Source organism: Martes martes (assembly GCF_963455335.1).
Source record: "Martes martes genome assembly, chromosome: 18".
Classification (NCBI taxonomy): domain Eukaryota; kingdom Metazoa; phylum Chordata; class Mammalia; order Carnivora; family Mustelidae; genus Martes; species Martes martes.
The window spans coordinates 38,663,200-38,679,504 of NC_137906.1; the positions used below are offsets into that span (position 1 = coordinate 38,663,200).

Below are 16,305 nucleotides of genomic sequence, written 5' to 3' on the forward strand. Positions count from 1 at the left end.
CTGCTTTCCTCGTCCAGAGGAGAGCCACGCAAACAGCGGCTGCCGCCGGCCCGCGCTCCCTCCGGCGCCGAGAGCCCTGCCTGCCGTCCTCGAGCGTCGCCTTCTCGAGCACAGCCCACCCGCTCCGAGCGGGGAGACCAGGCTTCCGCGCTGGAAACGAGGCACCGGTTGTGACGTCACGGCTGCGGGGGCGTCCGGCCTCCCAGAAGGCACCGTGTCCAGGCCGTCCTCCCCAACTGACGGCGCCTCAAGCCAATAGTCGCCGGCGGCCGGTGAGGACACTCCGAAGGGCGAGGGGAGGGCTCGGCGTCTCGCGCCCCGTTTCCCGGTCTCTCGGCGCCGGGCTCTCTGGGCCGTCCCCTGAGCCGTCCCCTGCGAGCACCCGGGGGCGGCGGAGCCCCTGAGAGGTGAGGGGCTCCGCGAGGGCGGGAAGCAGGCTGAGGTGGCCTCTGGGGAGCAGAGCTTGGTCTGTTGCTAGGGGAGCCGGGCCAGCTAGGGAGCCGGAAACTCGCTCCGGGCAATGCTGCCGTCTGGGCTTTGTGACAAAGGTACCCCTTGGCCGGTGGGAGAGGCTCCGGAACGGGCCTGGCCGGCCGGGACCCCTGGGATGTCCCTCGCCGCTCTCAGCAGGGCTTCCACGGCGGAAAGGGGTCCGCAGGCCGTGTATGGGCTTCTCGTGCGGTCTTGCGTTTGCTCCTTGAGCCATCCACTGCCCCCCGCCCCGCAAGGGCACCCGAGGGACCCGCGGTCCAAGGTGCGCAGTTCGGCTTCATTTAATGGTCAAGCTTCTAAGCTGACGCCCTCGGTACTGGACCCCAGGTTTCCTGTCTTCTAGCCCATTGCCCTTCCTACCAGCAGGAGTGAAACCGCTCTTCCCAGTGGAATTTGCCCTTCATGTATGTTCTCGGGAAGGTGACCCCTGGGGTTTGGACATCCTCCGGCTTTCGCTCTCAGAGGTTCCTCCCGGGCCTGGCTCGGAGTGTCTAGTTCAGGGACCTCCGTTTGCGTTCGGAGTTCCTCACCCCAGCTTGTCTTTCCTTCTGCTTTAAACCTCACGTGGCCCCACTGTGCAGGCCGTGTATTGGACCTGGTTTTTGTGTGTAAACCATGGTTTCTCTCGTCTGCAGCTCGGCTCTCTGACAGATTTTCTTCAGTAAGAGGTGACTCCTGAAGCCCTGCGAAGCGAGTGTGGTGTGTGATTGCAAGGCGCGATGGCTGCAAAAGTGGTTCCAATGCCCCTAAAGCCTAAGCGGTCCTTTATACTGAGAGTTCCTCCGGACTCCAAGCTGGGCCAAGACCTACTTCGGGATGCTACTAGTGGGCCCAAGACCATCCACCAGCTGGTTCTGGAGCACTTCCTCACCTTCTTGCCCAAGCCAAGCCTGGTCCAGCCCAATCAGAAAGTCAAGGAGACCTTGGTTATTATGAAGGATGTGAGCTCAAACTTTCAGAACAGACGTAAGAAGCACACGCTGTTTCACTAGAAGAGAAGGGACTGGTAGTAGGGGCAGACATAGGTTTTTATGTTAGTGATGAATTCAGGTTAGGATAGTGGGTATTGAAAAAAGTTGATTCGAATATCAGCATGTTGGGGAGAGGGAGTGTTTGTTCTCAAGCTGGAATATGAGTGGCTTGCTGGGTGTGTGTAAACCCATAGAATAAACGTAGTGTCAGTTTTACCCAAACATTGGGAGGGTGTTTATCATTTTAGGATAAAGAAATGTGGATGAATTGTTGAATTGACTGCAGTTTATGCGGAATTTTGGAAATTTTGTGCTTGTTGTGGGCATCTTTGGACATTACCCTCCTCTAGCCTTCCCTTTAGTAGTAATGGGAATTTTAAAAGTTCTTAAGAGAATCATTCTTTTCATAAATGAGGAGACCCTATATAGGTTCAAGACCCTGTGGTTTATGGCTTGAACTCTTCCTGGGCTCACAGAAGCAAAAAAAAATCCATGAGTTGCCTTCGGAAGGAGTGAGGACAGTGTGGCCTTAAGGTGTGGTTAGGGGTTCCCATATTAGAATCACTGATTTTTCCATTAACTACAGCTTCCTCTTTACCCAGTGCAACCTCATCCCATGGTGAAGCTTCTGCCCAGAGAAGGAATCCAGCAGAAACAGGACACCGTGTCTCTGTATTTGAAGACTGAGCCTGAGGTGGGTTTGGTTTTCCCGTTCCTGTTTTGAGTACCTCGCCTTCTCTGCTCTTTCAGCAGTCCCTGCTCAGCCAACCCATGTACAAAAATACATTCTTGGGAGTCAGTAAGGAGAGTGGGCTCGTTTTTCACTGCCTCCTTGGATATTTCTCTTCTGCTTGTCCTTTGGCTCCTGTCTCAGCCTGGCTCTCTGGTCCGTGCTGCAGCTGTGTGGAATTTATAGACCCCTTTCACCTTCCCTTCCCTGATCGCTGGGCTTCAGTCTTTTTTGCCAGCAGAGCTGTCAAAGAACCAAAGAACCTCTGTTATTAAGAGGAAGGGGGCCTCTTGCTGTTTCAGGAACTGGTGGTCCTTGAGGACTTGAATGTATTTCACTCCCAAGAAGAATGTGTGAGCCTGGATGCTCAACAGCCCACCTCAGAGAAGGAAGACAATGTCGGGGAGATGATGTTACTGGGTAAGAGATCTTGTGTGTTCATACTGAATGCTGTGGAAAAAGCATGTTCTGTTTTGTCAGAGTTTTTAAAGACCTGACTGACACTAGCTAAGTACACGGTCACACACGTTTCATTTTTGTTCTATCCCATGTGGCAGAGCCTGTACCAGCTGTGGTGGCCATTTTTCCTGTATCTTTAGGGCAGCAGGGGTGGAGGAGACTTGTTTTGGTCAGCAAGACCTGCAGCTGATGTCCTGACATCAAATATTCAAACAGATAGAAAATGCAGGCTGATTGTTTGAGGCCATTTTCTGGATTTAGTGCTAGTCCCTCAACAGGTGTATTTTAAATTAGTGTTTTCATTGGACCCATGACTCTTTTAAGTCCTTTTTTCCCCCCTTGATGTCTAGTAGCTATGAAGTCTACTAGTGTGAGTGCAAATACATCCCATGTTGATGGGAATACTATATAACACTTACTGAGCACCCATGTGCCATTATGGACGAGGCACTAGTCTAAGTGCTTTGCATGCCTTTATTATCCCAAAAGTACTGTAGAATATACAAATGATTACTATTTTACAGATGATGGAACTAAAGCAGAAAAATGTTAAGAAATTGCTAAAGGTTGGGCAACCCTCTTGAGGAGCTTCATACTATTGCTCAATAAACTTTGCTTTCCTTCCCAACAAAACAAAACAAAACAACAGAAAAGAAATTGCTAAAGGTCACACAGCAGTAGGTAGCAGAGCAGGGATTTGGACTCAGGAATTCTAATATTAGAGCTTGCAATCTTAGGTCTTAGCTCAGAATTACACTGCCTTCTTGCTGCATTTCTTATCATTTTTTTAGTGAATTGCCTGTGTGGTTGGCGAATGGGGCGCTCTTTCATTTGTCCTTATTTGCCAGTAATGGTTAAAAACTATTCTTATACTACATACAAACTCATCTGGCAGCAGCTTCTCTGTAAGCTGCTAAGAGATGATTCAGCCTTTTTCTACAAATACACTGCTAACCTAGAGTCAGGGGCCCTCAGAAATCATTTTGCCGAGTGCCTTAATACTTTTTACTTTGCCTTCAGGGCTGTTTGCTTCTGAGGCTGAAGTGGAGCAGAAAGTGGGTTTTGTGAGTTGCCTGGGGTAACAAAATCATATCCATGACTGTTGAATTCTGTAGTTGTCTTACATTGTGTGGTCAGGGTAGTGTACATGGAGAGCCTGGTTAATTTCCCACAAGTTAGTCTATGTAATATTTTTTAAGATTTTATGTATTTTGTGTGTGTGTGTGTGTGTATACACACTTAGTGACTGATTGAGTAATTGATTGTAAACTCTATGCCCAATGTGGGGCTCTAGCTTATGACCTGAGAACAAGCATGTTCTACTAACTGAGCTACTAACTAACAAGCAACCCTAATGTTTTCTTATTTTAGAGAGAAGCATAAACAGATCACATTTATTACACTGAGTTTTTCTCAGTCTTTGGTAAAATTAGCATTTATTTTAGGTGACTGATTGGTGGGTATGTTGCTAATTCCAGGAACACTTTGGTCATAGACCTTGAGGCTCTCAGGCCCAATCGTCAACCATACCCCAAAGCTGATGATTTAAACCAACATTTAATAAATGCTACTTGCTGTGTACTTAGGCAGAGTTGGATTCTGGAGTTGATTATCAGTGGGTTAAAATGATACATAGTGCTCCACTCCTGCCCACTCAAGCTTCCAATTTGTTTTTAAAAGATAAGTCATTCACATAAAAATATAACCATTATGAAACCATTATAGCTATAAAGAGCTATGACAAGGTCAAGATAGGATTTGGACCCAGGAGCAGAGTTTTAAAGAAGATAGAATTGATTTTAGATGAGATTGAATCCATGATAGAAAATAAAGTGAGATTATTCTCCAGGCACTTGGACGTTAGGAATTGGAGGTCACATGTAAAGATGTAGAGATTTGGGAGTCATCGGTATATAGCTGACATTTGAAATAGTAACATTAAGTAGTGTGAAAAGGGAAAAGTGTGAGGGAATGAACCTTGTAGGTACAGGAATCACAGAAGAATCCTTGGCGGAGGAAAGAATGTGTGTCTCAGTTCAAGTGAATCACATAAAACAGCTGAAAATGTAGAACACTTAAATTTCCAAAGAGAGAGTTCCTTTGGTCAGATATGCCCTCTACTATGGTAAGAGAATATAAGCCTTTTCAAGATTAATGCACATTGACTACATACTGCACAACAAAGACAGACTCAATAGATTCCAGAAAGTGGAAATAACACAACAGGATCTATCACAGTGCAGTACAACGAGAAAGTAATACTGAAACTGGAAAAAAAAAGTTCCCTTCACTGAGAAATGATTATTAAGAACCTTGGGCCACAGGAAAAATACAAATTAAAATTACACAATTTTTCTAGGGGTGCCTGGGTGGCTCAGTCAGTTAAGAGTCTGCCTTCAGCTCAGGTCCTGGTCCCAGGGTCCTGGGCTTGAGCCCCGCATTGGGCGCCCAGCTCAGTGGGGAGCGTGCTTCTCCCTCTCCCTCTCCCCCTGATTGTGCTTGCTTGCTGTCTCTCCCTCCCTCTCTCTCTGTGTCAAATAAATAAATAAAACCTGTAAAGAAAAATAAATTTTAAAAAATTACATAATTCTCCTAGAATATACCTTGTTTCAGAATCTATAGTACAACACAGAAGTAGATTTGTACAAATGTAAAGAAATACCATGTTGACTAGGAAAATTTAACATTAAAACATCAGTTCTCCCCAAGTCGGTTTATGAAGTGAATGTAATCCCTTTAAAAATACCAGTAGGATTTTTCCCCCTTGGAAGTAGATAATCTGATCTCTAATTCAATTGGAAAAATAAACACGAATAACCAGGAAAATTGAAAAGAAAAGCAATGGAAAGGAAGGGGCTCTTAAAGGTGTTGGGACAACTCAGCCTTTTGGCGAATCATACCCTACTTTGCACACCAAGGAAAAGCCCCAGCAGATACAGTTAGGAATACAAATGACCCATAAACACATGAAAAGATGTCCAGCCTTACTCATAATTAGAAATGCAGATTAAACTTCTACCAGGTTACCACCTTTTTTCATCTATCAGATTTCTAGAAATCAGAAACTTAACACATTGGTAGTGAGGTTGCTGGGAGAAAGGTGTAATCCTGGTGGACATGTAGAATGGGACGCTCCCTATATATGGGAATCCGATGACCAGTATTAAAGATGCATTTGCCTTTGATCCAGCAGTTCCAGTTCTGTGAATCTCGCCTACAGGTAACAGCGCACATTCAAAATAATATGCAAATGAGGGTATTCATTGTAGTATTGTTTTTGAAAACAATCCAAGTGTCTGCAGGGGGCTAGTTGAATATGATGTGTCCACACAGCAAACCATGGTAATCGCCATGCACTGGAATGTAATGATCAAAATAAAGCAAGTAGCAGACATTACATAGTTTACTATCCTTTATAAGAAAAGGGGAGAAAGGAAAATCTATCATCTATGGAAGAATAAAAAGAAACTAATAAAAACTGCTGCCTATCTGGGCGATGAGTAGAATGGATGCGGACAGGGACTAGAGTAAGACTTCTTAGCATATATCTTTTCATATTTAGATTTTTTTTAACCATATGAACCATGTATTAGCTACTAAAAAATTTTTTTTAACTTAAAAAATTAGTCCACTGGGGCTCCTGGGTGGCTCAGTCAGTTGAGCATCCAGCTCTTGATTTCAGCTCAAGTCATGATCTCAATGTTGTGCGAGATCAAGCCCCACTTTGGGCTCCATGCTAGGCATGGAGGTTGCTGATTCTCCCTCCCTCTCTGCTCCTTTCCCTCCCATCCCCCCCATCCCTGCTCATGCTCTCTCACACGTGCATTCTCTCAAATAAATGAATAAAATCTTGAAAATAAAAAAAGAACAAAATAGGGAAAACTGCTATCACTATTAATATCAACTGGATAAAGCAGAAAGATAAAAGGTTAAGAAGAGTAAATCTTTGGGTGCCTGAGGGACATATTTGGGTTGAGCGTCTGCCTTTGGCTCGGTTCATGGTCCCAGGGTCTGGGGATGGAACCCCACATCAGGCTTCCTGCTCTGCGGGGAGCCTGCTTCTCCCCCTCCTCCCTGCTTGTGCTCTCTCTCGTTATCTCTGTCGCTCTCTCTCTCTCTTTCTCAAATAAATAAGTAATATCTTTTAAAAAAAAAAGAATAAGAATAAATATTGGGAAGGGAGGGACCCAAAATATGGTTTATACTTAGAAAATCTAGGGGCACCTGGGTGGCTCAGTGGGTTAAGCCGCTGCCTTCAGCTCAGGTCATGATCTCAGGTCCTGGGATTGAGCCCCACATCGGGCTCTTTGCTCAGCAGGGAGTCTGCTTCTCTCTCTCTCTCTCTCTCTCTCTGCCTGCCTTTCTGCCTACTTGTGATCTTTCTCTGTCAAATAAATAAATAAAATATTAAAAAAAAAAGAATGCTTATACTTAGAAAATCTAAAAGGATCAACAAAAACTTCTTTAATAGTTTTAAAGTAGGTAGATAGGAATATATAACAATAGCATTCTTAACACAAAATGATGGAAGCTGTCATTCAGAATGGCTATAAAATAGTAAACCACAAGGGCACCTGGGTGGCTCAGTTGTTAGGCATCTGCTTTCAGCTCAGGTCATGATCCCAGGGTCCTGGGATCGAGTCAGGCTCCCTGCTCAGTGGGAAGTCTGCTTCTCCCTCTCCTGATCCCCCTGCTTGTGTTCCCTCTCTTGCTTGTCTCTCTTTCTGTAATACAGTAAAATCTTTAAAAAAATAAAAAAGTAAACCACAGATGTTTTACTGGTAAATAAAGATTTTTAAAAATTGGAGAAATGCAAATCTAAATGCGAAAACTAAAATCATGTAAAGATATCAGTGCCCCAAATTTATTTATACTAAATACATTAAGAGTCAAACTTTTAAAAGGGATATTCTTGCTGATTTTTACAAATATTGCACATTACAAACCATAACTTACAGTGTGATATTAAGCTCCAAATGTATTAAGAGTTAAGTATAAATATAAGTCATAAAGGACTACCTAGAAAATAGAAAATTTATCAGATTTTGATACTTTTTTATGGTTTTAAGTTGTGGAGTTACAGAGGAAGACTTCAGTTAAATATTTGTATCAGTAGTGATTGACACAGATTAAGATTTGGAATATGTAAAATTTATTTAAATTTCTAAAAGTCTCAGCCCAATAAATTAGTAGATTATAATACTAAAGTACAATAAAAGCTACACTGAGAAACCATTTTATACCCATTACATGATTTTAAGTTCAATCTAATGCTGGCAATATTAGGTAAAATTGATACCCACATGTTGATGGTAGTATTAAAATTGGTAAGCTGCTTTTGAAAGAAGTGTGGGAATCTCTGTCAAGAGCTGTGATAAGTATTGCCATTTACTTCGACCCAGCATTTCTTTCTTTCTTTTTTTTTTTTTAAAGATTTATTTATTTATTTATTTGACAGATGGAGATCACAAGTGGGCAGAGAGGCAGGCAGAGAAAAGTGGGGGAGGCAGGCTCCCTGCTGAGCAGAGAGCCTGATGTGGGGCTCGATCCCAGGACCCCAGGACCACGACCTGACTTGAAAGCGGAGGCCCTAACCCACTGAGCCACCCAGGCACCCGTGACCCAGCATTTCATTACCTAAGGGAGTGAATGAAAAAGAAAACGCCTTTTAGTGTGAAACTGTCAAGTCCAACAAAGACGTGTATTCCATGCTGTGGTCAGCCACATATCAAAGTGGTTGATTTAACCCTTTATTTTCAGCACGTTGCCCGGAGTTTGGGGGTCCCTTTTCACCCCACCTTTTCATGGCATACTTTTTTTTTCTTTTACTTTGTTATTGAGTCTTTATAATCTGTTATTCTACACAGGCTTCTTTTGGAGATATAAATACAGAAAGTCTACAAATCATAAGTGTTCACCTTTGATTTTCACAAAATGTATACATTTGTCTAATCACCATTCAAAATGACTATTCCTAGCACCTCAGAAGTCCCTCTTGTGCCCATTGCCTAATTACTATCCCCCTGCTCCCCTAAAGAGACCACATTGATTCCCATCATACTTTAGTTTTATTATTTGTGGTCATCACTGTAATGCCCAAATAATCACCAACCAAGTGAATGTGATATGCCTTAATTATTTCTGGTCATTTGAAATGTTCCCAGTTTTTCACAATATAGGATATTACATACAGTATTATCTAATCCTGTAATATGATAGTATTAAAGGTAGTGAAAACCTAGAAATAACTCACCTCACTGTTCACTTACTAGCCTCCAAAAGAGTATGAGTGGTGCCCTTTGGTATTTATGTCCTTCATCCCTTGGTCCTTAGCTCACTGCTCTACATAGAATATAATAAGATCAATATGCACTTGTTGAGTAATTGCTGCCTATTCAGAAAGCAAACATGAAATCTTTCGGTGTAGTCCCCCTCATTTCATTTTAAAAAGGGGGGGCGCTGTGTGCTCACATTGCATAGTAAGATTTATCAGTCATATATTCCATCCACAATAAGAGCGGAAAAGGAGTATTGATAATGATTATTTGCTAGTCCTCAGATTTCTGACACTCAAGATTATTTTTTTTAAGATCTTATTTATTTATTTGTCAGAGAGAGAGAGAGAGCACAGGCAGGCAGAGGTGGAGAGAGAAGCAGGCTCCCTGCTGAGCAAGGAGCCCGATGTGGGACTCGGTCCCAGGACCCTGGGATCACGACCCAAGCCAAAGGCAGAGGCCTAAGCAACTGAGCCACCCAGGCAGCCCTCAAGATTATTTTTTGATGAGAAATCTAAATTGTTTTTCCCTGCCTGGTGTCACATCCCTCAAAAGTTACTAAATTCTCTTTGTTTCCACAGTCAATGATGTTCATCCTGAGAGTGAAGATCTTCAGAAAGAAACTATAGAGAATGAAGATCATAGAGAAGAAATTTCAGATTGTGATGAAGTAGATCGTTCTGTGGTTTCTGAGGAATCTCCACATTGCCATAAAGAAAGACTGAATACATCTATTCCCAAGCAAAGGAAAATGAGAAATCTTCTAGTTACCATTGAAAATGATACTCCACTAGAGGAACTCTCAAAATATGTGGATATCAATGTGATTGCACTTACCAGAAATCGGAGAACAAGAAGATGGTACACTTGTCCACTGTGTGGGAAACAGTTTAATGAAAGTTCTTACCTTATTTCCCACCAGAGGACTCACACTGGAGAAAAACCCTACGATTGTAGTCACTGTGGGAAAAGCTTCAATCATAAAACAAACCTTAATAAACATGAGCGAATCCATACAGGAGAGAAACCTTATTCATGTTCTCAGTGTGGGAAAAACTTTCGTCAAAACTCTCATCGGAGTCGCCATGAAGGAATCCATATAAGGGAGAAGATATTTAAGTGTCCAGAATGTGGGAAAACCTTCCCAGAGAACAAAGAATTTGTGCTTCATCTGCAGAGTCATGAGGCTGAAAGGCCATACAGTTGCAAAAAATGTGGGAGAAGATTTGGTCGGCTGTCCAACTGCACCCGGCATGAAAAAACCCACTCAGCATGTAAGACCCGAAAGCAGAAATGGGATCAAGAAAGGTCTGATGATCCTGCCTCAACCTGAAATGTTTCATTAGGAACTCTGAATTCTCTGGCTGTCAGAAAAGATGCAGAAATGGGAAAACCTCATTAAAGCCAAAATTGGATAAATACCCATCTTGGCTAAAACCTCCAATTTTTAGAAAATTCACAGGGAAGAAAACATCCTCAAGGGCTATACCTCAGTTAGCATCCACACTTTTTGGATAAAGGAGCTTTCTTTTGTGAACTTACACAACATTGTATAGGCCACAGATCCCTTTCCCACAATGGCTTTGAATATGAGTCTGAAGGCCACTCACCAGCAAGGTGAACAGAGCGACTCAATGCGTATGGAAGTGTATCATCCCCCCCCCCCATAGGAATTCATGCTACAGGAAAAAAATTAATGCAAAGGTCCTTATCTGGAACTGTGTTCCCCTGAAAGAACCAAACTACTGATTTGTTAAGCCAATAGCTTCTATTAGCAATTCACATAACCTTCTCAGAATACCCTGTTAAGGCTTGAGTGTTGAAAGGGATTGTTTACTTTGGAATATAGGAAAATACAGCAATTGAATGTCAAAGACTTACTGTCATTTTTACGTGATCTAAACAATTGATCTCAGTAACATTTGCATTTTGTAGTGAAAAGTGACTTTTACAGGAATACTTTTCACAACATACTTTTAAAATGTCTACTGTTCTGTGTTCTGTCCAGCTCTTGCTCAGACAGCTCTCTCATGCCTTTCCATTGCCAAGAGAAGTTCGGATCACTTAGGCCCACCCACAGCCCCACTACTGGAAAAGCTCTTCAGAATCTTGTCTCTCTGATGAGCCAAGAAGAAAACCAGCCTACAAAGGAAATCCAAGAGCCTGAAGAGGAAGAGGAAGACATTGGCTTAGACCCATGACTGGTCAATAACCTTACTGTGTGCTTAATTCCCCTCTAGGCAGTCATCAGACCCTTGGCAATGGGTGGTCACTACCTCATAAGCAGAGTGTTTTATTTTTAGCAGGGGTCTCCAGTGGCTAGCTCACACTGCCCCTCAAGGAGACAAGACTCCAGTGTCTCCACTGTAGTGGACACTTGTTCTCTTTGGCCTGATACCTAGACTTTCCTGACTTGTCCGCCCAGAGGCAAGGCCAGCGGTGCCTTCACGGGACCGATCCTGTGGTGTGTTACTTTAAGGATTCTTGATCAGTTTTTGCTTTTCTTTTAGGTTTCCTAAAGTTTTACATTGGTATTTTGATGGAAATAGGTTAATCCTATAAACTGTTTGGGGAAACTTGTTAGCTTTATAAATTTTGTTTCCCATCCAGAAACATACCTTTCCATTTACTCAAGTATTATATTCCTGAGTACATTTTTCTAATTTTCTTCATGTAAGTTCTATACAATTTTGTTATTGTAAATAGTTTTTTCATTGTATTTTTCTAGTTGATTATTGTTCTTACGTAGGAGTTATTTTTAATTATATATTTGTGCAACTAGCCACCTCATTGATGAATGTTGTTAATTTTCAGTAATTTCTCAGTTTCTCAATTTGTGGTTCAAAATTATACCACCCACAAGTAATAGTTTTGTTCTTTTTTGTTATTTTTTTAAACATGTAGGTCTAAGCTTTGTTTTGGTTCAAAGCATACTAAAAGAGGATCTTTGATGGTACATTTCAGTCCTGAGTCCTAATTCAGACACTTAAAGGCTACACATAAAACTATGCTTTATTAATGTTGTATTTCGAGCCTACAAAACCCTTTAAAACCAGGGACAAAACTGGCTGCCAGCTGTGTTATTCTATGTCTTGAGAAGACTAGCTGGGGTTTGGCTGGTTATCACACCTGGAAAACGAAGGCTAATTGGCTGTCAGGCAGAGACTGGAGAGGGTGGGGTCCGTGCGGAAGAGTCTTCTGTCCCCTGTGAAATGGTCTGACCACACAGTCCTCGAGGCCTGTGGGTGTGTGATACTCTGATAATGCAAACTCCTTCCCCACACCAGGAAGTGCCCTCAGTGCCCTGGGCTGTGGTGCAGATGAGGACCCGTGCAGTCAAAAGCACTGGCAAATATTGTCCCCAGGGTGGGGCCTGGGCCACCTGACTTCCCTGCACCTACCCCTCGGATCCCAGAGGATCTGGAACAGAATGTTCCTCACTTCTGCCCTTGAGCTCAGAGCACGATGCCCAGGGTCAGCATCCCCAAACAGGAGTGCACTGGGAAGGTGTTAGATGAGTAAGTGCTCAATACGGAGCCGACGACCAATTAACGAAAAACAGTAAGCACACAGCAATGAATGCTTTTCCAATAGAGCATCGAGTCTTGCTTAGAACAGCTGAGGGACCCGATAACCAAGTCCAGTCGCAACTACAAATAGAAAACGTGCATCCCCCAAAGATGCAGCACAGGGCCCCGAGCTATAAAAGGAAGCCACATACTCGTGGAGTTTCTTAGGGTGGGAGGTGGGAGGTGGGGGAGGGGGGATAGAAATTAATTAAAATCAAAACTACCTATGCAGGTCGTCCTCTCTGTAGGGGCGTCCCCGACCGGTCTGTTTGACGGTCGGTCTGATTCTTGATGCTTGGCGCGAAATAAAGCTTTGCTTGACAAAAAACAACAACAACAACAACAAAAAAAAACTACCTATTGCAGCTCCACGTTGACGAGTGCTAGGAAGGGAAGGATTCTAGGAGAGTGTTACAGGTGGATTTTCCAGAGAGGACTCTGGGCAAGTGGCCTTTAAACTGAGACCGGATGGGTGAGATAGGGAAGGAATGGGGGCAGCAAGGGGCTATTCCAATGAGACATGAACACAACTTTTAGATAAACTTGAATGGCTACAAGAAGTATGAAAGAATCTTCAGGCTTACTAGTAATCTAAGAATTATAAATTTAAAGAATAAAAATGTCATTGTAGGTGTATTAAATGAGCAGTGTGTGTATGTGTGTAAATGTTTGGCTTGGCCAAAGGGGAATAATAGCATCCATCTAGTGTGACAATGTTAAAAAAAAATTATCACTATGTGTCCCATCAATTTATGTTCTCAATACAAGGAAAAATAGAACATTTTAATACTGAAAAATCCAACCTAAATGGATAACTACATAGAATATTATATAGCTAATAAAAAACAAGGCTCTTAGTCGGCAGGGTGGGTCTCATCCTCTCTTGCCATTCTTTCTTAAAAAGCTGTTATTTATTTGAGAGAGAGAGAACATGGGGGGGGGGGAGAAGCAGACTCTGCTGAGCAGGGAGCCTGATACAGGACGCAATCCCAGGACCCCAGGATCAAGAACCAAGCCAAAAGCAAGTGCTTAACTGACTGAACCACCCAGGTGCCCCTCTTGTTTCCATTCTCTCTTTTGGGCTCACTCCAGTTTCACCTTCAATTCCAACACTTCACCGGGCATTTATAGAATATTTCATCCAACACCAGCAGAAACACACATTTAAGTACCTGTGAAATATCACCAAGATGGGCCATTTCCGGGCCATGAAGCACACCTTAGCAAATTTTAAAAAACAGAAATCATACAGAATATGCTCTCAGATCACAGTGAAACTAAACTAGAAATTAACAGATAACTGGAAAACACCAAAATATTTGTGGAGATTTAACAACACGCTTTTTTTTTTTAAGATTTTATTTATTTGACAGAGATCACAAGTAGGCAGAGAGGAAGGCAGGCAGAGAGAGAGGGGAAACAGTCTCCCTGCTGAGCAGAGAGAGCCCAAGGCGGGGCTCGATCCCAGGACCCTGAGATCATGACCTGAGCCAGAGGCAGATGCTTAACCCACTGAGCCACCCAGGTGCCCCACAACCCACTTTTAAGTAACAGATCAAAGAATAAACCTCAAGAAAAAAAATATTTTGACCAAATGAAAATGGAAATACAACTTACCAAAACTTGTGGCACGCAGTGGAAGCAATGCTTAGAGGGAAATTTATAACACTGGATGCATATATTAGAAAAGAAAGATCTAAATAGTCTAAGTTTCTACCTTGAGATCTGTAAAAGAACAGGACATTGAGGGCACCTGGATAGCTTAGTCGGTTGGGCATCTGCCTTCTGCTCAGGTGGTGATCCCAGTTCCTGGGATAGAACCCTGCATTAGGTTCCCTGTTCACTGGGGAGCCTGCTGCTTGTGCTCTCCCTCATGCTCTCTCTCTCTCGAATGGATAAATGAAATCTTAAAAAAAAGAACAGGAAATGAAATACACAAAGTGAACAGAAGAAAATCCATAATAAAACACGATAGGAATAAATGAAATTAAGAACAAGAAGTCAACAGAGAAAACCAACAAAATCAAAAGCTGGTTCTTTGAAAAGTTCAATACAATTGATAAACCCTTAGTGAAGCTAACAAACAAAAGAGAAAATACTACAAATACTACCGACAGAAATGAAAACGGGGTCATCACTATGAACGCTGCGGACATGAAAAGGACACTAAAGGAATATTACTGTGAAAATTAATGAAGGAAACCTCACTTTATTTTTTTATTAAGTAGGCTCCACACCCAGCACGGAGCAAAACACGGGGCTTGAACTCAGGACTCTGAGATCAAGACCTGAGCTGAGATCCAGAGTCCAACACGCAAATGACTTTGCCACCCAGGCACCCCAGGAAATGTCACTTTAAATGGAGTAGGGAGGCCAGAAGGAGGAGCTCTCACACCCCAGCACTCATTCATTAGAGACCCAGCAGGAAAAGAAGCCTTGTGAGTAGATACTATTGACTGCCTTGGCAGGAGGAAGGAAGGTTTTCTCCTTGCTCAGCAAAAACCCAGACAATAACAGACAGTCACAATTTAGCCATGAGGAGGCACTACCCTTTGGAACTCCCAGTTTACTCCAATGGACTTTTTCCTTACAACAGCCCCCCTCAACTCCCCGCCTTTCTCTATAAAAGAGCAGTCCTCTGCTTTGTCTTCCCGGACTGCCTCTGGTTTTGCCATTGCTTGCGTGTGGCAAATTGCAATTCTCTCCTATTCCCAAATAAACCCGTTTTGGCTAGAAAAATGACTGACAGTTTTACTTTTAAGGTTAACATGATCAACAATTCTATACCCATAAATTTTGTATCGATCAAAGGATAAAACAGGAATAAATACAATTATAAACATATATGCATCTAACAAGAAAGCATCAAAATACGTGACACAAAAGCTGGTGGTTTCTTTCAAATTTTCAAGGAACAGGTACTTTCTACCGTATTATGAAGAGTTCTTGGATATACAGATGAAAAATTGAAATGTTACCATTTTGTCCATTAGGCAAGCATATCAAAACACAAACATGACAAATATAAAAATCACACGTTAAACTCAAACATCCTCTGATTCTGAATTCTCTCAGTTTTCTACAAGATGTCATTTTACCTATCTCTCTGAAATTAAGGGAAACTGCACTATTTTGCTCTATGTTCCTTATAACCCAGAGCATCCTGTCCAGTGATATTTTAACCAGTTTCAAATATTGGTCAGATTTTTATGTTCAGCAATCATTTTCAAAATAAATTTGTTATACTGTTTTTAAAAAATATTTTATTTGTTTATTTGACAGAGAGAGAGATCACAAGCAGGCAGAGAGGCAGGCAGAGAGAGAGGGGGGAAGCAGGCTCCCTGCTGAGCAGAGAGCCCGATACGGGACTCGATCCCCGGACCCCGAGATCATGACCTGAGAGGAAGGCAGAGGCTTAACCCACTGAGCCACCCAGGCGCCCCTGTTATACCGTTAAATAGTATATTTCTCTTATGTTTTATTTTAGAAACAGAATTATTAGGCAGCATATTTTCCTAGAACAACTTGATGGAAATATATAAGTACAGTAAAATAAAATTGTGGAGACGCTATAGCAATTTAGAAAAGGTTTACTATAAAATTATAGTGAAAAATCAGGATATAAATTAGTAACTATGTAAAATATCTCTGCGCTGAGATAAACTGAAGGCACGTGGGGAAAAAAGGTGCAGCTGATTGACATGGCTGAGATTTCGGAAGATATTTTTTGTTTAACTTACCCATATTCCTGTTGTAATGGCGTGTGACTCAGAAAGCTCGGATAAGAAGATAAAAAATAATTAGCTTGA

At 42.4% G+C, this 16,305-nt stretch overlaps 1 protein-coding gene across 1 annotated transcript; it reads left to right on the plus strand.

Moving 5' to 3' along the window:
• The first annotated feature begins 284 nt into the window (after window positions 1-284).
• ZNF200 (zinc finger protein 200) lies at window positions 285-11,876 on the plus strand. Its single transcript, XM_080830328.1, has 5 exons — window positions 285-407; window positions 1,128-1,458; window positions 2,066-2,157; window positions 2,496-2,613; window positions 9,509-11,876. Exons 2-5 carry the CDS (start codon window positions 1,212-1,214, stop codon window positions 10,258-10,260), a joined length of 1,209 nt encoding a protein of 402 aa, XP_080686454.1. The 5' UTR covers window positions 285-407; window positions 1,128-1,211; the 3' UTR covers window positions 10,261-11,876.
• Window positions 11,877-16,305: the final 4,429 nt, after the last annotated feature.

What these genes read in the sequence shown, in the direction of transcription:
- ZNF200 (XM_080830328.1), top strand. Translation starts at nt 1,212, where the DNA reads ATGGCTGCAAAAGTGGTTCCAATGCCCCTAAAGCCTAAGCGGTCCTTT. An exon ending in ATTTGAAGACTGAGCCTGAG is followed by an intron (nt 2,158 to 2,495) that starts GTGGGTTTGGTT and finishes TTGCTGTTTCAG; the next exon opens with GAACTGGTGGTCCTTGAGGA. An exon ending in CGGGGAGATGATGTTACTGG is followed by an intron (nt 2,614 to 9,508) that starts GTAAGAGATCTT and finishes TTGTTTCCACAG; the next exon opens with TCAATGATGTTCATCCTGAG.